We start from the raw sequence: 19012 nt of genomic DNA, 5'->3' as shown, positions 1-19012 counted from the left end.
TATATAACATACTTGATATTAGTTTGTTAAATATATGCTATTTATGAAATAATACCTTCCACATAAAGAGTTGCCGTTGATGTAGATTTCCCAGCTACAAAGGTGTATTCGGCAGCATCTCCAAAGTGAACATTCCTGATATTCAGTGAGTGTGTGAGCTTTTTGGTTCTTGCTTGGCACCTGTCAGTTGATTTGATTTCCACCCCATTTTTCAACCATTTGTAAGAGATGCCCTCATAATTTACAGTCACTTCAAAAGTAATAGTGTCCTTTTCCTCAGCATTGATGTCCTTTAGCATGGATGTAATCATGATTGCTGTAGAAGGGAAGAAAAAACACCCGAGGAGTCTTTATGTTAATATGAAGTGGATTAAAACAAAAAATATTGAAATATTTTTAGTAAGGCTGTCAAGGACATTATAGTTTGGATACATGAACTATGACACATCTGATGTACTTCTTTATAGGACAATGTCAATGCAGAAAGGAACAAAAAGAACAAGTGATAAACAGTGGAGAAACTTTCTAGATTATCTCTCAGTTCTACTCTAGTTATAAAATGTTATCTAGGTAGATGGAGAAGCTGCTCCCTAACTCATATAGACACAAAATAGACATTTTAACCAAAATTTTCAAGTAGCTTAAAAATCAGGGGGAAAAAAGTACACGGATGGAATAATAATGAACCTAAAGATTTATTAAGATCAAACAATCCTAAACAATAAGATTGTTTTACTTACGCGTCACTTTCAGAGTGGCACTGACTTGGTCATTGCCACAGACAAATGTGTATTCTGCTGAGTCCTCGGTGCTTGTGTTCATGATAATAAGCTGATGGAGCTTTCCCTGAACAACTATCTTGAACTTCTCACTCATCTCAATCTCCACACCGTTCTTCAGCCACATGGAGGGGACGTTGAAGTGAGAAACTTCACACTCAAAGGAGGCAGTTTTGGTCTCAGGTACTTCAATGTTCTTCATGGTTTTTGTAATGTGCAATGCTTTGGAAAACCAGAGAGTTCTTTAGTTAAAAATATTTTATTAAACATAGATGAGTTAAATAAAATAAGCAAACACTCGGAGGCCATATTGGAAAATTCTATAGGGACTTTCTGATACTTACTCTCCACAAAGAGTTTAGCTTTGCATTCCAACTGTCCCACCACAGCAGTATATTCTCCAGCATCTGAAGGAGAAATCTGCTGCAGCATCAGCTTATGAACCTTCCGTTCTGAGACCAGTCTGTGTTTGTCACTTGGCTTAATCTCGACATTCTTGTGGAACCATTTTACAGGAACAGTGTCATGAGAAACACTGACTTCAAAGGCAACTGTGGCATTTTCCAAAGCAGTCACATCTTTTGGCTTTTTAATGATCTTGACAGCTAAGGAGTAAAGTTGAAGCAATTCAGTGGTAGGGTTAATTTAAGAATAAACAGGAGTTGGCTACTTTAAAGGTGTTTTTAAATCGACTTACTCTCCACATGCAGTCTGGCACTGGCTCCTAGCTTCCCAAGTTTGAAGCCATAGACAGATTCATCCATAACAGCACAATTCTTTACTGTCAGAGAATAAGTTGTTCCTTTGACTGAAATATCATACTTGTCACTAGGCTGCAGCAGAACTCCATTTTTGATCCACTGGACACCTTTCACATCTGGGTGTGTGAGCTCAATTGTGAAAACAGCATCCTGTGTCTCTGTCACAGTGAGGTTCTTCAGAGTCTTTTTAATTTTAACAGCTAAAAACAGATTTTGGTTTAAAAATTAGAGAGATGTCATAGAGTAAAACAAGTTCTGAAATAAGACTGCTATCTGGCCATACTGAAAATAGTTATTGAAAATTTGTCATTCTGGGGCCAGAGCAATACACAGCAGTAGGGTGTTTGCCTTGCAAGAGGCCAACCCTGGAGGGACCATGGGCATCCCATATGGTCCCCAGAGCCTGACAGGAGCAATTTCTGAGCACAGAGGCAGGAGTAACCCCTGAGCACTTGTGGGTGTGACTCAAGAACCAATAAATAAATACATATACATTAAAGAATTGCCATTCTGTAGTCAGTGTTTTAAAATACCTTGAGATTATTTAGAAAAACTGAAAGCCCAGTTTGAACTGTACATCAGCAGTGATTTTTCTAAAAATAAAGAAGATTAAGTTTCCATAGATTATATCCATAGCTTACAGGAGTGAAAGGAAAAGAGTGAATAAATAATGAAAGCACCAAAATTATTTATTTAATTACTTTTGGTTTTGGGGGTCACACCTGGCAGTGCTTAAGAGTTATTCCTGGCTCTGCACTCATGAATCACTCCTGATGGTGCTTGGGGGAAATCACATAGGATGACAGGGATTGAACCCAGGTCAGCTGCATGCAAGGCAAACGCCCGACCCACTGTGCTATCACTCTTAGATCACCAAATTTAGCTATTCACAGAGATGAAACCTAAATAATGACTTATTCACATTAACACAAAAGCATCTTCTCATGGTTCAGAAAAGATGTTTGAGAGTTCAGAATGATTATATGAAATAAATACTTATACCATCCAAAATGATTGTACCATTTGACTTCTAAACTAACTGTCAAGAAGATATAATGATTTGAAATGGACAGCTGTGTTTCTGTATCACTGACCTTCAACTTTAAGTTTGGCAGATGTTGTAGAGGTGGCCACCTTGTAGGTGTATTCCCCAATATCTTCTAATTTGGTAACCACAATGATAAGTCTTCTTTTGTGGCCATCAGATTCACTTCTGATGTTGTTACTCAAAGGCAAATGTTTGCCATCCTTCAACCATTCACCCTCGGAATCTGGGTTGGCCACTTCACATTCAAACACAGCTTCTTGAGATTCAGCAACAGTTTGATCTGTGAGTGGCTTGGAGATGGCACCCCCTTTAGATATAAGAAATAAGAAAAAGTACAAGTGTGAATGCCTTAAAAAGTTTTTATTCTGTAAAAAAAAATCATTGTACAGTTGAATATAAATTCACAAAACTAACACAATTTTGAACACCATCAAATGCATAACACAGGAATTCACTCATAATGAGAAGGTGTCACCAAATCCTATGAATGCATGACTGTTAAACTGGGAATGAAATGATACCAGGAAAGTTTTGCAAAGGAAGAGCAGCAATTAGAAACAGAGTTTGAACAACCCAAATCTGTAGCACAATACATCATGACCCTTGCTCAATTCCTTCCAAAACATTCTATTTCATTTCTATGGCTTACCTTCTAGAAATCTGTTTACTGTTTTATTGGCAGTAACTAATATTTTTCTTGACAACTGACTTATACTTTTAATTATTGTAAAGCTAGGAAATTTTGTTGAATAAAATTTGATAAACTGTGGAAATCATCATTGTTTCAATCCAATGATTAATTTCTATACATTGAGAAATCATTATTCTGTCAAATATGCTATCTTAGATAATATTTTGGTTACACAGCCTTCAGTACCATCATTGATTGGCAGAAATTCAGAAGTTATCTGATGCGATTTTTCTATAAATTGTGAATTTCTTAAGGAAAACTATCATGTTTTATTCATTTTTGTGTCCATACATCTCAGAGTAGAGTAGCTGGCTTATGAATACTGGGTAAAATATCATAGAGTTTATTCCCCTTTTTACAAATTTTGAAAAATAATTGATATCAAATATCTCAAGTGTTGATCCCAAATTTTGATTTTGGAGCTCTATTTTGGTCAAATTTCTGAAAAAAATCTTATAATATAATTAAGTAAAACTTTCAAACTAAATAAGATACACTATTTTTCTATGACTCACTTATATGCCAGATATCATGAGTTTTGCAATTTAATCTCAATATAACATCTAAAGTCCTTAATGTTTAAATTGTAATGATTCAAACAAATTAATTAAAACTTTGTTTTTTGTGGCCATATTTTCATATTTTCATTTAAAATTTATATTCCACATTAAAGCTAGAAAATTTTTGCTAGTAATTAATGATCTGCTTCATGTCATAAGAAAAAACACATATACTAAATGATATTTTTTAAAATATATTCCACATTACTAAAAAGCCTTAAGAGAACAAATAAAATTAATACAAAGAGAAATACATCTCTGGAATAGGATGATTGAATGAAGTTCAGTTTAAAATACATTTATTGATTATGTATGATAGGTAATAAATATATTGAAATATACAGAAAATATAAAGAAGGAAGCTATTTGATTTGGAAAGTTTCTACCCTGGTGCAAAAAGATTAAATAAAGAATAAGGAATGTGTAGGACAAGGGCCTTAGAAGAAGAATAGTAAAGTAATCATGAGTCCAAAACAATAAGATCCTCCACAAATGAAAAAAATAAGATAAGAATTCATGGAGAATTAGATGACACTCATCAAGTGAATTCATGACACTGGAAGTAGGTTTGCCTATAAGAACATTTAGAATTAATTAGTGACAGTGTTGAGTGTAAGAGTTCTAATTGGCTTTTAGAAGAGCATAAGTAGAAATACAGAAGTGAGAAACTGATTAAAGTTTCAGAGAAAACAGACATTTCCTTAAACTAATAACTTAATAAATAAATGCACCAACCTGCCACAGTAAGTTTTCCAGATGTCATGTTTTCTCCAGCATAAAATGTATATTCTCCTTCATCATCTTTCATCATATTTAGAACTGTCAACTTATATATTTTTCCCTGTGCTTCAATTTTATACTTGGAACTGGGTTTTAGTTCTTTGTCCTTAAAATTCCATGAGACATCAATTCCTGAGTGGGACAATTCAACCTCCAAGACCACATTTTGGGTTTCTGTACAGGTAAGATCCTGAAGGCCTCTGATAATTTTAATTTCTGTGGAAATAAAAATATAAAAGTACTTAGTTATTATACTAGGCAAGTAGAGTGCTTTACAAAATAATGAACTATGCAGAAGAATTCTTACTTTCTACAGATAGATTACAGCTGGTTTCAACTTTGCCAACCATCAGCTTATAAGGCCCTTCATCTGAAGCATAGGTCCTGTTAATCACTAAACGCTGTTTGGTGCCTTTGACAATGGCTTGTACTCGGTCGTCAGGCTTGATCTGTTCATCATTTAAGTACCATTTAACAGAAGACACATCAGGGACTGAGACTTTACATTCGAGCACAGCTTTGGTACCCTCAATCACATTTACATCCTGTAGAGGTGTTACCACATCAACACCTGCAAAATCACACACATACACATGACTTAAAAATATAAATTAAACAAATATACTTACCAAAGTCTCTCACAGTACCTGACAGTGTATACTTAAAAATATATGTTTCACTCACTGTAGACAGAGACACGTCCACTGGTTGACAGGGCAAGGGCTGGAATGGTGAAGGAATAATTTCCAGCATCTTCCTTAGTCATATCTTCAATGAGCAGCATGTGTGACTGTTTGTCTATCACAACATGAATCCTGTCACTAGGTTGTACTTCTTGTCCATCTTTCATCCAGACACCTTCCACATTTTCTAAGGAGAGTTTAACTTCCAGCTGAACAATGTCACCCTCACATACTTTTTGATCACTTAGCCCTTGTAAGATAGCAATTGGACGAGCTGTAAAATAGGTTAAGAAAAATTAATTTTATAGTCATTTTTATATATAAGTCATATGAAATTCAATGAAAACAGGAATGGGAACACTTACGTTTCATCTTTAGTTTACAGGTTGTCTTCTTTCCATCAACAACAAAGCTGTATTCTCCTTGGTCATCTTTGTTTACATCCTTCACAGTGAGATTCTGACGACCTCGACGAGATGTAATGGTGTACTTGCCATTGGATTTAAGCTCCACATCATTGTGATACCATTTTCCTTCTATATTTTCTGGGGATATAATGCACTCTAACTCTCCGGAAAATGATTCTGAAACTTCTAGGTCTTGAAGTTCTTTTACAAACTCAACAACTGCCCCTAAGAAACAAAAGAAGAAGTTAATTTCTCTAGAGAGTCAGGAGAGAGACACAGAAGTGATAAAATTCCTTAGACTTGTCTTATTTACCTCATATTATGTGAAATATTAACAACTATCTGCTGGTAGACTGAGAAATAAATAGCCAATAAAGGGGTGTGGGTGTGGTGCCATAATATTATCCATCTAAAGCTATAATCAATGCTACTCTAAACAAGTACACCATGATAAAAGAATAAATTTTCATCAAATACAAAGGGAAAAGAAATTTAAAGTATTTTAAATTTATTTTTTCTTAAAATATAATTACATTTCAATGTATTTTATAAGCCAAGGCATAAAGATAATATTGTTCTTAAAACATCCACATTGGTGGCTGGAGCAATAACACACAGTGGTAGGGCATTTGCCTTGCATATGGCCAACCCGAGATGAACCTAATTCCCACCCCAGCCTGCCAGGAGTGGTTTCTGAACTCAGAGCTAGGAGTAACCCATGAGTACCGCCAGGTGTAGTCCAAAAACCAAAAAGGAAAAAATCAAGACTGTAAATATTCATATTATGAATGCACATATACAAAGATCAAAACATCATGCTATTTATGTGAAACTAATACATGTATTAATTATATCTCAATAAAAGCTTAAGACTTTTATATGATGCTTATATCTGATTTTTATTAAAATAATTTTTATTTATTTTTATTAAAATAAAATATTTTGTTATTAAAAGAAAAATTACACAGCTAATTTTGTCACAAAGTACAGGTGACTTTAAAACATATGTAAACAAAAATTTATTTATTACCTTCAACAAGAAGTTTGGCTGTAGTTTTGACGTTTTCATCATCTACAAGTACACAGCTGTAGTCTTCAGCATCAGATGTGTCAATTGTCAAAATGGAGAGGAAGTGAACCTTTCTATCAGAGTGCATCCTATACTTATCTCCCGAATAAATCTCCACACCATCTTTATACCATTTCACTTTGACAAATGGCTCTGAAGTTTCACATTCAAAGGTAGCCATGCTGTCTTTTTCTTTAGCAGCAACATCTTGTAATTCCTGGGTGAAGGTGATCAATTGCTTGGCTATAGAAAAAAAGGAAATAAAGTACTTTGTATTAAATTTAAATTGCAATTTGAATAATAAAAATAGTTAGAGATACACGTAAATAGACAAAAGCATCTAAGGAAAGAAATTCAAATTACCTTGCACAAGTAAGAATGCGTGACTTGAGGTTTCCCCAGCAATATTGATGGCTTTTACCATGATGCTCGCAGAGTCCTCAGCAGTCACATCTCTTATGACCAGTTCACAAACGTTGTCTTCGGGCCAGTACCAGTAGACTCGGTCAGAGCGTTCTATTTTCACTCCATTTTTATACCATTCACATTCAGGGTCTGGTTTTCCCACAACTCTGACGCGGAAATGTGCATCAGATCCTTGGCCCACTGTTTGGCTCTGGATTCTTTCAAAGATTTTTGGGGCCTCCATACTAGGGCTAAGTTCAATTCTCTCAGGTTTAAAAGTAGGAATAGTGATTTTGCCCTCTTCTTCAAGGGCTTTCTTCTCCTCTTCAGTTAACTCTTTGGTCCAGTGGAGCAACTCATCTTTTGTCTTCTTGAGGAGTTCTTCATAAGACTCATCCTTTTTACGAGACTTAAGTTCCACAGCAGTAATGGCTTCATAATATCCTTCCTCTGTCCTGCGCTTGAATTTACTGCGCAGCTCTTCAGACTCTTCAGACACTTTTTCATGGGTAATTCTTTCAGCCCTCTTCAGCTTCACAATCTCCTTGGTTTCAGTAGTGTCTACAGGTCTATCTACTTTTTGAACTTCAAACTGAAGCTTTCCAGGTTCATGAATATGAAACTCTGATTTGGGTTCGGGGGCTCGTCTAAGGACAGACCTAAAATCTTCCCTCTGTTGGATCTCAAGTTTCACTTTATGCTCTATAAAACCTTCAGGATTTTCTGCAGTAACCCTGACCTCTCCTGTATCATATGATTTACAATCTACAATGTCTAGATAATAAATGCCGTCATAGCGAACTCTGAACCTTTTGCTCTTTCGGATGAGCTGTCCATTGAGGTACCAGTTGACCTTAGGCTGAGGGTAACCTGTCACTCGGCAACGAAATCTAGCAGTTTCTCCTTCAAGTACTCGTACTGGCTCTGGGAACAAGACAATATCTGGCTTTTGTTTCTCTTTTTGGTCTGTGGTGACACCTGTCAGTGCACCTTCATGAGCCATCCTCTCTAACTCTTCAATTCTCTGTAAGCCTTTTCTTCCTTCAGGCAATTGTGATTCTTCCACAAGACTTTTCTCATCTTTAACAATAAGAGTAGCAGATGTATGATCCGTTCCATATTTGTTAGTGGCTCTGCAAGTAATGACACCACTGTCTCTGGAATATGCAACTCCATAATCAAGGCTGCAATATCCAAATTCATTGATCATGCGGAGCCTGTTGGCAGCTTCAAGAGGTTTTCCATCATGAAGCCATTCCACCACCATTGTTGGGTCACCAATTGGTGTGAGTCTGCATTCAAAGTGGGCAGGCCCTATTCGTTTGAGTCTTAAGGAAGTGAGTTTTTTCTTGAAAAATGGCTTTTGTTGTTTCTCTTTGTCATAGAGGTCACCCTCTTCCCATTGTTCTTGACCATATCGCAAGTGGAGAGGCTCCAGTTCTGGGGCTGCAATCTCCTTTGCTTTATATGTGCCACGTGGGATGATTAATTTTCTTTCTGGTTCAGGTTCTGCAAACTCAACTTCAACATTTACTTTGCATCTTGTAGTGTCTCGGCCTGCCTTATTAATAGCAGTTGCGGTATACCAGGCAGAATCTTGGCTGACAGTGGAATCGATTTTAAGGGCAGCTTCTCCCTTGGTTCCTTCAATTCTATATAAAATGATAAAAATATCAAAATAGATGCAGTAACAGTTCCTTAGTTATTAGATTTATATAATGAGTTCAGTTTTATTATTTACAAGCAAACCTACCTTATTTTTGGGTATTTATGAGGTACAATAATGTCACTGTTTTTCAACCAAACAATGTCTGGGTTGGGGTTACCCATTGCCCTGACTCTCATTTCCAGTGGAGAACCTTCCTTTACATTGAGATTTTTCAGTTTTTCCACAAAAACTGGTCTTACTTGATGTTCCACAGCTGAAAGAGAAAGTTAATGATTTAGGGTAAATTGGGTTGAAATACCAGTTTATAACCTAGGCAATAAAGTAACTTCTCCTATTCTTTAATTTTTAAGAAAAAAGTACCTTCAACGGTTAAAGTCACTGAAATTGAAGATTTGCCTGCCCTGTTTTGTGCCACAACAATCCATTCTCCAGAATCACTGGGTGCTACAGGGACAATAATCAGTGACTGGGTACCATCTTCTTTAATGACTACTTTATGGGTAAAGTCATTGATAACTTGTTGACCTGTAACAACAACAACAACAAAAAATACATGATGTAAAATGCAGCTGGATTTTGCTGATCATACATTATGATTATCCTGGGTTTTTCTTTGTGTGTGTATGTGTGTGTATGTGTGTGTGTGTGTGTGTGTGTGTGTGAGAAAGAGAGAGAGAGTGAGAGAGAGAGTGAGAGAGAGAGTTAAAACTTATGCTTACCATTATGAAACCAGAAGGTTTCGGGCATAGGTCTACCCACAACTTTTAAGTCAAATCTAGCAGTCTGTCCCTCTAAACACTTGAAAGAAGTGGGTTTTAACACAAACACTGGCTTATACAGTCTTTCAAGTTGTGACTCATCTGTTTCCTCCAGCCTACGTCCAGGAGACATTCGTGCTGGGGACATCCGTGCAGGGGACATCCGTGCAGGAGACATCCGTGCAGGAGACATACGTATAGGAGATCTGCTCACTGAACGTGGAGAGACAGATCTGAAAAATAAAAGCAAAAGAGAACTTTTTCATGAGACAAAGAGAAAATGCAACAAAATGAACAACTGTCTCAATCATTAATGTGATTTCAGAATTTACTTTGTGCATATTAGAGTTGCCTCAAGCTCACCAAGATTCATAATAAAAACACATTATTGCCTCAAAACTATATACATATATTATATTCTCAACCCCTATTACAATGACAACAATCTCAATTCTTGGAACAGTTCTCATACACTAGATTTAATCAGTCACCGAATGTTTTTGATTGAACTATAAATGTTGATTGGTTTAATGAATCACTAGATAATTAAGTGCATTGTTAATAACATGTTTCTGAATCTCACAACCTCACTCTCCCTTCCCTTAAAATCTTTTCACTACTGGGAGTTTCAGTATTTTAAGCAATTAAAAACAAATTAACCCAAATTGTTACACATTATACCTGATTCTGGTCATTGGCTCTGGTGCAGGTATGAAAGTTGGAGCACTAAATGGTGCAGCAGGCTCCACATACAATTTTCCTGAACAAATTGCATTTCCCTTAATATTACTGGCAAATGCAGTATAGATGCCTTCATCTTCTGGAAGAACTATGGGTATTCGCAGACTAGCTCTGCCATCTTGTAAAAAGTCCATTTGGTATCTCTCTCCATGTCTGATGCGTTTGCCATCCTTATACCATGCAATCTGCAAATAACACCATGCATATGTGAATAAAAATGAGATAAATCAAAAACAATTATAACCTACATGTTCATTGTTCTATAAAATTATATTTTACCTTGGGCAGAGGATATCCAGACATCTTGCAATGGAAAGTAACACCCATTCCTTCAAGAATTCTATAGTTCTTGATTCTTAACTCAAATCCTGCTTCAACAGCTTCTGACTCAGAAATGTCAACTGTCATTTTTTCTTCACCATCTTCTTCAAGAAGTTCTTCTAATGTAGTTTTTATTATTCTGTATTCTATTTCTTTAATAAGTCTCTCTTCAAAGGAAGAAATATGGAATTCCTATATAGAAAAAAACATGAATTTGTTCAGAAACATCTTGGTTGGTAGCAATTATAAAGTTGCTAATTTCTGAGATGACAAACTATAAAATTGAAGAAAATCTAGAAGACATTTTTGTCTTTTGTTTTTTAATCTGAATTATAGGCATCTTTGGAAATTTATTCAGAGGCATCATGCTCTATTATAATCTGAGAGTGTCAGTTACATCTGGGATGTTTAAAATAAATGAATGGGAGAGGCAGTGATGTATTGGTTGTGTTAAATTTTTGTGTTAATATTGGTTGTGCTAATATGTAAAGTCCATTTACAAATTAATATATAACTTTTCATTAAGACTTAGGAAACTTGTTAGAAGTTATTCTGCAACACTAACATTATCCTTAATCTATATTTGAACAAAACAAACAAAAAGGGAGGAAAATAAAACTTATGAAATAAATGATTAACTTGGTCATACTGTTATACTCACCTGTTCATCTATAAAAGTTCTGACCATCACAGTATCTTTAGCCATTTTCTTCCTGATTAAGGCCTGTTCTTTTTCATACTCTTTTTCATAATCAGAATACATAAATCCTGGTGCTATTTCTCCAACTTTAGGTTCTTGCACAAATGCAGTCATTTGTGTCTGGTAAAACATTTCTTGCTGGGATTTCATCAGTGATTCATACTCAGCTAGAAATTAAAAATATAAGATAAAATTTTGTTTTGGTTTGCATTACACACGATGACTTACTCCTGACTCTATAGGCTCAGGGATAACCAGTGCAAGTGCTGGGGAAACAATATTCAGAGCAGGAATCGAACCCAGGTCAGACTATAGGTTTTCTTTATATTACTGTAAATGAGCAATGCTTGAGACTGGTACAAAACTGCTTGACATGTTGAAGATGGGAGTGTCTAATATTCTCCCTGAGAGAGATCACACATGTGCTATTGTTTTCATCATGCTCATTGATATCTGCCTGATTCTGGAATGCAGCTGGGTTAGAATCTCTGATTCTTGACACAAACTATACCTACAAATAAAGCCACAAAATAGAAACTATTACTAGAACTGACACTTAGGACTAGTATGATGCTTGAATACATACTATCTAAAACATTTCTTATATATCTAAGACAAGAAGAGACAGATATGTAGACAAAGTCAGCATTACCAGGAAGATATACCAGACCTTTGACAAACGCTTGTCAGTGCTACTTCCTTGCATTTTCCTTCATTGTAACTACTATTTACATGTAACTACTAACCTACTAACAGTTGTGCTTACCTTCTTCAAGCAGTGAGGCAGATGCAGACGTTTCTCCATGCTTATTACGAATAACAATAGTGTATTCTCCAGCATCATCGGCAAAAGTCATAGAAATCACCAGTTTGCATTCACCGGTTTGTTTGTTGTAACTCACTTTGTATCTTTATGGACATGAAAAAAATTATATAGTTATAAAAAACCAGTGATTACCTTGTGTGAGTAAAATATGTGGATGTGTGTTAAAGAATCCAATAACCTGACAAAATATGTTTGAAAACAAAAGTGTATGAACATGAGTAATGAGGTTCAAACACACTGAAAATTTCATTTTAATAATATTCATATATTTTATATGCCTAATATTAGACATACCATAGGTATAACTCTATTCAAAAAATGTTCATGCTACACTATTTTACTTTTATGACAGACATACATTACCATCTATTTGGGAGTAGGTGGGTTGGTGGACAATACCCATTGGTGCTTAGGGGTCACTGATGGCTCTGTGCTCAAGGATTACTCTGGAAGTACTTGGAAGAATCACTACAGCTTGGGGATGTGCTAGGGATCTATCCAAGGTCCTCCACATAGAAATGAAGTGCCTTGACTCCTATACTATTTCTCCAGCCTCAGCTTCTGTGTTTGATAATCTGAAGAACTCCAAAGAGGATTTTCATTTTATGACAGAAGTCATGAAGCATTAAGTAGCTCAGTGTTTTGCAATTGGCCTTTGCAAGACAGTCCACCCTTGTAGTGGCCACAGCCCACTGCCTCTACAGTGAACATTTTTCATTCCTGTGTTTAAAAGAGCCAAGTGTATTTTTTAGGCATTATGTATTATTTGAAATGATTAGATAATTGAATTTTAGTCCTAGGTTTGCAAAAAATATTCCAAATAAATTAATGCTAATTGCTTCCTTGCTTTATGCCATTTTATATTACATGTTATTTCATAAAAATATTGTACTAAAAATTAAAACAACATTTTGACCATGCCCAGTGGTTCTCAGATCTAGCTATTCCTGTCTCTGCACTCAGGGATCACTCCTGAGAGGACACAGAAGTGTGTGGTGCTGGGAACAAACTTGAAAAATACCCTACATGTTTTACTACCTTTCCAGTTCTACTTTCTTCCTTTTTTGAACAAAAACTGTACTACTAGAACCCAACCATAGAGAAAGAAAATCTTCCTTGTTTTGGCAGCAAATGATGAGGTCAAGTTAACAAGTGCTTTGTATTTGCTCATTCATTTGTTCATTTTCTTATTTGTATATCAAATTGATAATAAAATATAAACTGTTAAATATTTAGGTCCTAATACTCTGGAACATTATATTTTCTTTCTTTCTTTAATTGTTTTTGGACCACTTCTGGTTCTGCACTCAGGAATTACTCCTGGTGATGCTCAGGGGATCAAATGTGATGCTGATATATGAACCCTGGTTGGCCGCATGCCATGCAAGCATCCTACTTGCTGTGCTCCAGCCTAATATTTTCCTATTATCAACATATTGATTATAATTTTAAATTATTTAAAATTATCTTTAAATTAAATTACATTATTTTCTTTATATAATTTGTTATCTTATTATCTTATTTATTATCTTATTATCTATTATCTTTTTGTTTATTATAGTCTTATCTTTTTAATTATATATTATAGTCTTTTATCTTTATACTTTTATTTTTCAAAACAAAACAAATAGAAACCCTTCGTTCACACCCTTCTAATTTATCTTTCTTTATCTTTTTCTTGCATTAAATTTCAAGGAAGTCAAAGTTAAACTTTATATTCAATCCCAGAAAATTTTTTACTATAGCCTGTCTAACTAATTTCATTTTGTATCATATAGCTATTATCCTTGTATTGACTTTCACTTTTAATTGAAAATTGTCTCATTTTTTAATGAAAGAACATGTATGTGCTTAAAAATTTACATTAAAAATAAATGAAGGGGGGGCCGGAGAGATAGCACAGCAGTGTTTGCCTTACAAGCAGTCGATCCAGGACCTAAGGTGGTTGGTTTGATTCCTGGCATCCCATATGGTCCCCTGTGCCTGCCAGTAGCTATTTCTGAGCAGGTAGCCAGGAGTAACCCCTGAGCACTGCCGGGTGTGGCCCAAAAACCAAAAAAATAAATAAATAAAATTACATTTTTTTCAATAGCCCTATAAATAAATCAAACTAGTAGATATAGAAATTTATATTTAATCCATTTTACCCCATAGTTCTGATTCTCAATAAGACCACAGAATATGTAAATACTCCAGACAGACAGTGTGTGGATAAGGTGTTCATCTTGCTCTGGCTGACAAGGTTCCATCCCTAGCACCATATAGTCCTCTGAAGCCCACCAAGAGTGAGCGCTGACACTGAATCAGAAGTAAGTCCCAATCTTAGAAGTGGTGGGTGTGACTTCAATATAAAAAAATATCCCCAAATATAATACAATAAGTATTCCAATAATGAAAGAGGCTCCATTTGGAAAAGTGGGGATCACTAAATCTCATTTCTCTTAAGTTTTCATATACCTGTCAAGGTAAAGTCATTGACAACTTCCACCCCTGAAAATATACCTATATCCAGTGGTCAGAGGAACCCCAGCCTTTTTCCAGTAGATGTGTGGTTTGGGGTTACCACCAATTTGGCATTCAAACACAATGCTGGCTCCCTCCACCAGTTTCTGCACCGTTGGTTTTGTAATGAAGAATGGAGCCAAGGGCTCTCCGGGACCCGCCTGCTCCTCCGGGATCTCAGCCATAGTCACGTCTCTTGACTCGACAAAGCTGGAGAAAAAAAAAATTTCTTGACATCAGTTTCTGGTAGCAACAGGAAGACAAAAAGCAACAGGAAGACAAAAAGAAACAAAATGCAAACTATGCTAGCCCAGCAGCTCTTTAGTCCAAGGATGCATTTACCGTCTTTCTTCCGTGGTGAACTTCTCAGTAGTGGTTGTGCTCTCCCTTTCGAATTCCTCGGACACTGCAAGACAGAAAGAGCCGCCGCCTAAGTATCCCACTGGTGAGGGATCCCTAAAACCTGCCCTCCTGCACCCCTTCTACTCCCACCCTAATAGGCCCCAGGGCGTGCAACCAAGACACTGACCCTGCACCGCCAGGTAGCAGGAGGTGCTGACGGTGCCCGCCTCGTTGGCGGCGCTGCAGGTGAAGCGGCCGCTGTCCTCTGCGAAGGCCTCGCGGATCAGCAGGCGCGCAGCACCGCCCTGGAAGCTCATCTGGAAATCGATGGAGCTTTCGATCTGGTAGTCTTCTCTGTACCAAGTCACCTTGGGCAACGGGTACCCGGAGATGTGACACTCCAGGGTGACAGATTCCCCTTCCATCACAGTCACGTTTTTCAAGCCCTGGAGAAGGAAATGCAAGCAAAGGGTGAAGGGGGTGTGCCTCGCCGCCCAAGGCAAATGGGAGTGTCTTCAAAACACCAGAAATCTTGGCTACTGGTGAAGAGATGCTAGCAAACCCTAATGCAGGCCCCAGGCTCTCTGCAACATTCCCAGGAGGCACACATTAGTGCCAGGCCTGGGTGTCCTAAAGAAGGCTACAAGAGGTTTAAAGCTCTTTCTTGAAAAGTGGGGTTATCTCAAGTGTTGCTTCTGGTGCTGGAATGGTGGTGGGTGCTGGGCATGCCCTGGCTGCTTGGGATTTGCTTGCATCTGTGCCACGTGCTCTCTCCCACACCTCAACTCCATACTGACTTTTGTGATAGAAGCTAGAAAGTGAGAGAGGGCTATGTTTTGCAGCCACCCAGCAGTAGTGATTGCTTTCATCTATGACTACAACCTCTAGCACACTGCAATTGCCTGCCAGAAAACTCTGTACTGACTAATCTCTTTCCCTGTTTTCCTAGATGTAAGTGTAGATTGGTTTTTTTTATGTATTCGTTGATAAGATTTGTAATATTATTTGTGGGACCTAGGAAGGTTAAATTCTTTTCCTGTTTGTTTTGGGGCCACACCTGGTTACTCCTGGCTATTCAGGGGTTACTCCTGGCTATGCACTCAGAACTGGCTCCTGGCTTGGGGGACCATATGGGATACCTGGGGATCGAACCATGGTCTGTCCTAGGTTAGCATGTACAAGGCAAATGCCCTACTGCTTGCGCCCTGGCCCCAGGAAGACTAAATTCTATATAAGCTAATAGTAACTGCATCTTTAGTCAATTTCAGTGTATGCAAGATCTCATTGGATCATTTCTATTATCATACTTTTTATGTATATATTTATTTGGGGGCCACACCTAGCTATGCTCAGGACTTAACCCCTGGCTCTGTGTGTTCAAAGAGCATATTCTTGGCTGGGCTCAAGGGACCATGTGAAGGTCAATCCTTTTCGACTTCATGCAAGGAAAACTCTACCTCTCTGACCCAAGAGCAATATTTTTCCCTTATAGCATGTGTCAGGGGCTCTGTTCATAATGGGACATAAATGTAAGGTGATTGCAAGTTCATAAGATAAGGCTTTATTAATACTTAATAAGGGGCCACTATTTTATCCTTGTCCAATCCTAATGATGCTTTAAGTCTAAGCAGCAAATTTAGAGCAGCAATATATCTTTCCATGCCCTCCTTAATGGAAGTAATCATATCTTCCTGTGCATCCCCTCCCCACTGTTAAAGTACTTAATACCTTTCATTGTTTTCTTAGGATTGTTGATGCAAGTAAGGATTTCTCTGCAAGTAAGACAGAGATTTCAAAAAAACCTTACACATCATACAAACCCTTTTTTGGTCTGAAAACCAGTGCCTGAAAACTCACAAAAGCCTTTGAAACTGACTTGTACACACTAAAATATCTTGATGAAATAAGCAGTCACTCCAACATAATCCACTTTTGGACTCACCGAGACTAAAGTGGGTGGAGTCACAGGGATTTCAACAGGTGCAGGTACTCTTGCTCTCTCTGTCACCTAGGAAATTACAGAGAATATCACAAAATGCCCAAGGTATTAAGGGAAATTTTACAAATCCTTGATACATGAAAAATTATTAACTTGAAGGAAAGGCCTCTGACCTACACCATAATCATTAAAATTGAATTTGAGCACAGTAAGGGAGAAAATAGCAATGCAGTGACCCTGGAGTCTCTGTAGTACAGTTTGGGAGAGTATGAACCAGCTCAGTAGGAAGAGAGGAAGAAATAACTTGAGGTCCAGGGACTAACCTTGGCTTCCTTTCCATGAAGTATTTCAAAATGTTCCTCACGGACCATGCTGTCAGCAATGCTCACCCCAACTTCCTTTTTCACCTCAATGCCAGCCTGACTCTTGTAAGTCTCTGGTGTGTCCGCGAAGGGAAACTGGGGTGAAGGGGTAGGCTCGACTCTCACTCGAGTCTCACCAGGCCTTACAGTAGGTGCTTTCACTGATTTGGTGATCTTCTGAGCAGAAGATGTTGTTGACAACTCTTTTTGCAATGTAGCAATAGCACTACCGGCTATTGATGCCTACATAAAAAAAATTAAAAAATAAATTCATTTGATTGTCAACGTTGTCTCCTTATAAAAGTACTTTACCACTCAAATTCTTAGGATGATTTACATTTATTTCTTATGTGATTTTTTAAAATGTTCTTAGTATCACACTTAGGCTAATAAAGAGCTAGCTATAAGTCATTATAAAACTCATATTCTTTGCTGTCAGTTTGAATAAATACCTTTATTCAGAATTTGTATTAAGGGAATGGAGAAAATACAGAGGCTAAGGTGCTTGCATCCTGTCAATCCCTATTGGAACCCCTGAATCACCTGAGGATACTTAAGCAAATCTAGAGGGCACCCCTGAGCATAGAGCCAGAGATAGCCACTGAGCATTGCAGGGTGTGGTAGCCCACAACCACCCTTTCCCAAAAGAATTATTATAAACTATCATAAAAGGACAGAGAGTCTTAGAAAGCTCAATCATGAGTTTTCACTTTACTATACTGATAGAAATTGAATTTGAAAATATTGTAATGAGAAATGAAAATCAAGAAATTATTTAAATTTCTTGATAATTTCCCAAGACTCAATTTTTGAATAGCACATTTAGGTGTCAGTAAAAAAAAAGTCATTGTGAAAGGTAAAAAAGGATATACAGAAAAATATTTTGAAGGTTTCTTTACTATTTCTAATTTTGTGTTCGTGATTGTTTTCAAGAGTAATTTAAGATCTTAAATAAAAGTATGAAATATAACTTACAGTGCTTTTAAGCATACCATGTTTGGATTCTATATCTTGGGTGTGTTTAATAAACAAAAAAAAGAGTAATAGCAAGTACTATTGTATAACTAGATAGGATTTCTATGTGTATTAAATCACCCTTGATGACAGAAATAAAGGGTAGAGTAAGACACACAATCTAGTATCTGCATCCTGCTAGATACTAGCACATATGACTATATGATTTTTCAATGTCTGCCTTTACTATTAAGATAGATTTTCTAGTTAATTTACTTTGGATTGCTGCATGGCATAAGGAAAACTAAACTGAGAAATATGCCACAAGTTACAAAATGTGAACGAGAGAGAAGCTTTTATATATTTGTGTCATCTCTGAGGTTTAAGATCACCTCAGGTCTAGGTTTACCCTACAGGGCATGTTTCAGAAAGCGTATTTGAGGAGTTCTATAATTTACCAGGAATGCAGAGGCACAGAACAAAAGAGATCACTTGGATACAGCCAGAGATAATCTTCATCATACACTGATTAGTATTTCCTTTGAGATATTTCCTGATCATTTTTCCAACTTACCTCATAACCTTGTTCTGTCTTAGGAACAGAAATTTTTGAAACAGTAAAATGAGGACTTGCTGTGCGGGGGCGTTTATCCACATGGACTAATCTTTCCGTTGTAAAATCTGTAGTTTTCTTGATCTGCATTAAAATAAAACT

At 36.8% G+C, this 19012-nt stretch overlaps 1 protein-coding gene across 1 annotated transcript in view; it reads right to left on the bottom strand.

Moving 5' to 3' along the window:
- Nucleotides 1-19012, bottom strand: part of TTN (titin) — a 299294-nt gene that overhangs the window by 258309 nt on the left and 21973 nt on the right. Inside the window, 24 exon segments of the mRNA XM_049772873.1 lie at nt 56-316; nt 741-1001; nt 1124-1384; nt 1477-1740; nt 2635-2895; nt 4575-4835; nt 4927-5190; nt 5304-5576; nt 5668-5934; nt 6740-7021; nt 7142-8835; nt 8937-9105; nt 9213-9377; nt 9572-9843; nt 10292-10536; nt 10631-10864; nt 11334-11539; nt 12139-12281; nt 14701-14910; nt 15043-15106; nt 15230-15488; nt 16985-17050; nt 17305-17586; nt 18872-18994. Of these exon segments, the coding sequence (XP_049628830.1) occupies nt 56-316; nt 741-1001; nt 1124-1384; nt 1477-1740; nt 2635-2895; nt 4575-4835; nt 4927-5190; nt 5304-5576; nt 5668-5934; nt 6740-7021; nt 7142-8835; nt 8937-9105; nt 9213-9377; nt 9572-9843; nt 10292-10536; nt 10631-10864; nt 11334-11539; nt 12139-12281; nt 14701-14910; nt 15043-15106; nt 15230-15488; nt 16985-17050; nt 17305-17586; nt 18872-18994 (6787 nt within the window).

This window comes from Suncus etruscus, chromosome 5 (assembly GCF_024139225.1).
Source record: "Suncus etruscus isolate mSunEtr1 chromosome 5, mSunEtr1.pri.cur, whole genome shotgun sequence".
NCBI lineage: Eukaryota > Metazoa > Chordata > Mammalia > Eulipotyphla > Soricidae > Suncus > Suncus etruscus.
The sequence above is the reverse complement of the archived record's forward strand: the minus strand, read 5'-3'. Positions and strand labels throughout refer to the sequence as shown.